Source organism: Momordica charantia (genome assembly GCF_013281855.1).
Source record: "Momordica charantia cultivar OHB3-1 chromosome 6 unlocalized genomic scaffold, Mcharantia_2.0 BLBB01000006.1, whole genome shotgun sequence".
Taxonomy (NCBI): Eukaryota; Viridiplantae; Streptophyta; class Magnoliopsida; order Cucurbitales; family Cucurbitaceae; genus Momordica; species Momordica charantia.
Window position 1 is genome coordinate 22,006,872 of NW_028275164.1, and position 4,437 is coordinate 22,011,308.

Consider the following 4,437-nt stretch of genomic DNA (forward strand, 5'->3'; position numbering starts at 1 on the left):
AGCCATTGCAACAACAACATCAGGTGTCGTTGTTTCAATTATGCCAGGAGGACGAACGGCTCATTTTAGATTTAATATACCAATAAAAGCAATTGAATCATCTATATGCAATATTTCTAAGCAGAGTAACAAAGCAAAATTAATTAGGCAAGCAAAGGTTATTATTTGGGATGAGGCACCAATGGCAAAAAAAACCACAATAGAAACAGTCGACAAAACTTTTTTAGAGACATAATGGATTCTACAGAACCATTTGGTGGAAAGATTGTTGTATTTGGAGGAGATTTTCGACAAGTGTTACCAGTTGTCCCACGAGCAACGAGACAACCAACGATTAATGAAAGTTTGGTAAAGTCATATCTTTGGAAGCAAATGGAAAAATTGCAACTTACCAAAAACATGAGAGCTCATAGTGACAGTCAATTTGCAGAATATTTATTAAAGATTGGGAATGGAACTGAAACATCAGTAGAAGATGATTATATTTGCCTCCCAGACGATATCACAATTACAGGTGAAAATGATGAAGGTGCAATTATGAAGTTACTCAATGTTGTTTATCTTGATCTTGAACAAAATGCAACTTCATCAGAATACATGACAAATCGGGCAATTCTATCAACTACAAATGAGTAGGTTGATCAGATTAGTGAGAAAATGATTCAACTATTTCCAGGAAATTTTTTTGAATTCATGAGTTTTGATGAGGCAATTGACGACACACATAATTACTATCAAGAAGAATTCCTCAACTCATTACTGCCTAATGGTATTCCTTCATACAAGTTGATGTTGAAAGCAAATTGTCCAGTTATATTGTTGAGGAATTTAGACCCAGCTAATGGTCTATGTAATGGAACACGAATAGTTTGTCGTGAATTTCGCAAAAACATCATTTATGCAGAAATCATCGGTGGACAGAATGTTGGCAAACAAGTTTTCCTTCCACGCATACCTATGAGTCCTGCAAATGATGAAGGATATCCGTTCAAATTCAAGAGAAAGCAATTTTCGATACGACTATGCTTTGCCATGACTATTAATAAGGCTCAAGGACAGAAAATATCGAACGTAGAAGTTTATCTTCCTCAAAACGTTTTTTCGCATGGGCAACTATATGTGGCACTATCGAGAGGCATCTCTATGGCAACAACAAAGGTGTTGGTGAAATCAAAGGAAAATTTGACAAAAAACATTGTATATAAAGAAGTTTTGACTCTCTAAATCTATTTGTTTACCCTATAATATTATATTATACAGCAAAATAATAATTCTATTTCAATATATTTGTTTTTATGTTGACGAATATTTGTACAATAAACATACATTTCATTATAAATTAAAAATAATAGTTATAAACAATCTTCTAATAAAAAATAAAAAAATCATAATTATATTACATAGACCGGTATTAAATTTAAGAAGTTCAATATGTCAAATAAAAATGTTCCATATACAAGAAAAAGTTAATAAATATATTTAATTATATTATATTATATTTAAACATAAAATTAAAATACCAAAACATTTAAACTCAATAATTAAAAAAAATAATTCTATTTAATTAAAAAAAAGAAAAAACGTGCCTTGCACGCAATATATTACTAGTATTGCTAAAATGTCAGCAAAATATCACTATTATGGACATAATATTAATAATAATAATTTCTAACTTATTTAAAATTAAGTAAAAAGGCTTATTTATTGATTTAAATAGATTTTATGAATCTTTTATTTTTTATAATTTTTGAAAAGTTACTTATCAAAATCGACATTTTTTCGTTATCTCTATTGACATTTAAAACATTGGTAGGTTAGGATTGATTTGGGCTTGATAATTTTTTTTTCCTTCTTTTTGAGAAAGTTCAATACAAGTGGGGGTAAGGTCTAAAATTGACCAAAGTATTGAAGGTCGGTCAAAAGAAAGTTGACCCGTGTCTTGAAATAATTTGATTAAGATACTATTTTTAGAAGCTCCAAACGAACATTTGAACACACAATAAGATATACACGTCTGTGTGGGGTTAAAGTCAAGGAATGAGCTCAGTTGAGCGTGGGAAAGAATAAGATTGTCTAAACATACCTCGGCCAAAAGGTCATTATTGCTCCTATTTATAAAGAGAGTCACATTAGGCCTAAAGTCATTTTGATTCTTCTCCTGTTCAATTCCCAACCTAGTTTCATAAGTTTAAATGGACATCTCGGCCTACAAGCGATTGGGCCACCTAAAGCTCGGCCCAACCTGGTCAACTAGGGTAGGTCGCCTTAACCCAAAAGAATTTGGTTCACGTAACTTCTCTGTCATATTGAAATTGGTCTTCTCCACCATGAGCATCAAAGAGCTCCACTATCATATCGTCATCTTCATCATCAAAAGCCTTACACTCGATCCGAGATGATCTTGAAGGAAGGGGTAATAAATCTTAGGATGCTCCTTGGAAGCACATCAAACTGATCGGTTGACGCCACATTCCATCGCGGCGTTCTGAACCAAACACACATATTTCATAAGCATATGTCTAAGTCACATCTCATATTGGTTTCCTATTATTTTACCTAACCCACCCTTCTTAGAGTTGGGCTTTAGTGTCTAAATCAAAATCCTTCTTGCCAAATGGAAAAAAGACGTAAAGAAAAGTTTTTAGAAACCAACCCAAAAAAGTGTTAGGCGCAATCTGGGCAAAATCCCGAGCGTATTGAAAATCAAATCATTTTGACAAAGGCATTCCACAAAGAGGTTGATAACTCATTTCGTGCATAATTAAAGGAAATAAAATGCACGAAAACATAAAAGGAAGTGATTTTCATTGAATTAAAACGAATAAATAAGTCGTACAACGAGTTCTAGCTTGACCCTTTTCTCTTTTGAGCGTGAGGGGAGTGCAAACTCGCTTAAGAACTTTAAAAGAATAGAATAAATGTAGAACAAAAGGTAGCACTTGAATTAAAAGCAATACGATAAGTAAAAGTATGAAAATACAAGGAAATAACCACTAAAACATAAATCTAAAGCATATGAATGAAAACTACAACGAAGGAGGAAGTAAATGAAGCTGAAAACGAGTTTGGAAGAGATGATTTGTTGCTGGAGGAGTGACTCCCTTTTATAGGCTCTTAAGTTGGTTGAACTCCCCATCATTTTAGGTAGAAATGGGTTGAGATTCACCTAACAGACTTGGACTCACGATTTTAGCTTGATACAACCGTGTTGGAAATGACCCCCTTGTCCTTCATTAAGTGAAACACACGTTTTGGTAAATGTTGACTTCAAAATTGCGCTAGGCGCAACTTCCCTGCAAAACAGATTCTTGTTATTTTCTTCCAACTTTGATTGCATTTTTCTCATATTTTTCCTAAAGTACCATATATTGCAAATTATCCAACAATATTCTATGCATGTTTTACTTTAAGAATATGTAAACCTTTTTAGCTAATAATGATGGAAAAAGGTTCAAATTAGTGGTCAAACAGGCCTATCGACACATATTTTTGCAGTAAAGAAGTCAACCCTAACAAACGTCACAAAAAAGTCAAAAATTCTAGAAAACTCTGTCTTTTTCCCTACCAAAACAAAACCTCACCTTTTCGTGACATTTAAAAACATCATAAAAATGTTTTTTCTTTCAACTTTTCGTGACTAATAAAAACATCACGGAAAGTCAAAATTTTCAAAAAAAACTCCGTTTTTCTTGCCAAAAATGCGTTTTTTACCCTTTGTGACATTTTTATTAAATTTTCAACACTTTTTACTGTTCATTAATGTCATAAAAGTCCCAAATTGTAGTAGTGCAATTACAACATTTGGACGGATACACTCGACGTTTGGGAAATTGCTTTAGTCAGGTGGTAGAGACATTATTGCAAATGAACGAAGAGATGGTTAGTCTCGCAGATGGGATGGGAGAGGAAATTGCGTTGCTAAGGTAAGAAAACGATCTCCTTAGGCAAGCAATTAAAGATTCATCGAAGGAAGAATGTATTTGTGAAGCTCCAGGAACAACAAAACCATAAAGGAATTTTATTGAGGGAACCTCAAACAAAGAGAAAACAAGCGATGACAAAAAAATCAATGTGTTGAGTGACTTTGACAACGAGGATTCCGATCTAAACAAGGAGGAGTCGGTCAAAACAGCAACGAGCAACTATTGGCCATGTGGAGTATTCCACCCCGTTGGTAGCTGTCCAAACAAAGAAATAAATGGAAGAGGAGGGCGCTAACCATTCTACCCGTAGGTGAAATAGGCTTGGGATCGGGAGTTTAGGAGCCAAGTGACCAACGAGATAGTTACACATACCAAGAATGGGGGAGTATGAAAAACTCTTTGAGGGAAAGATCTGTGCTCTCGATAAAATGTTTTTCTTTTTTGTTGTAAGTCTTGTTCATTGTTTTTCTTTTCAAAATGGTTAAAAATAAAAAATTTCCTTTATAAAACCCGA

The 4,437-nt window shown here is 33.6% G+C and overlaps 1 protein-coding gene across 1 annotated transcript; it reads left to right on the top strand.

Moving 5' to 3' along the window:
* The first annotated feature begins 693 nt into the window (after positions 1-693).
* LOC148210947 (uncharacterized) lies at positions 694-1,224 on the top strand. Its single transcript, XM_088125255.1, has one exon. The coding sequence runs from the start codon at positions 694-696 to the stop codon at positions 1,222-1,224; it is 531 nt and encodes a 176-aa protein (XP_087981381.1).
* The last annotated feature ends 3,213 nt before the right edge of the window (positions 1,225-4,437 follow it).

Excerpts from the sequence above, each read along its gene's own strand:
- LOC148210947 (XM_088125255.1), top strand. The coding sequence starts at position 694 with ATGAGTTTTGATGAGGCAATTGACGACACACATAATTACTATCAAGAA.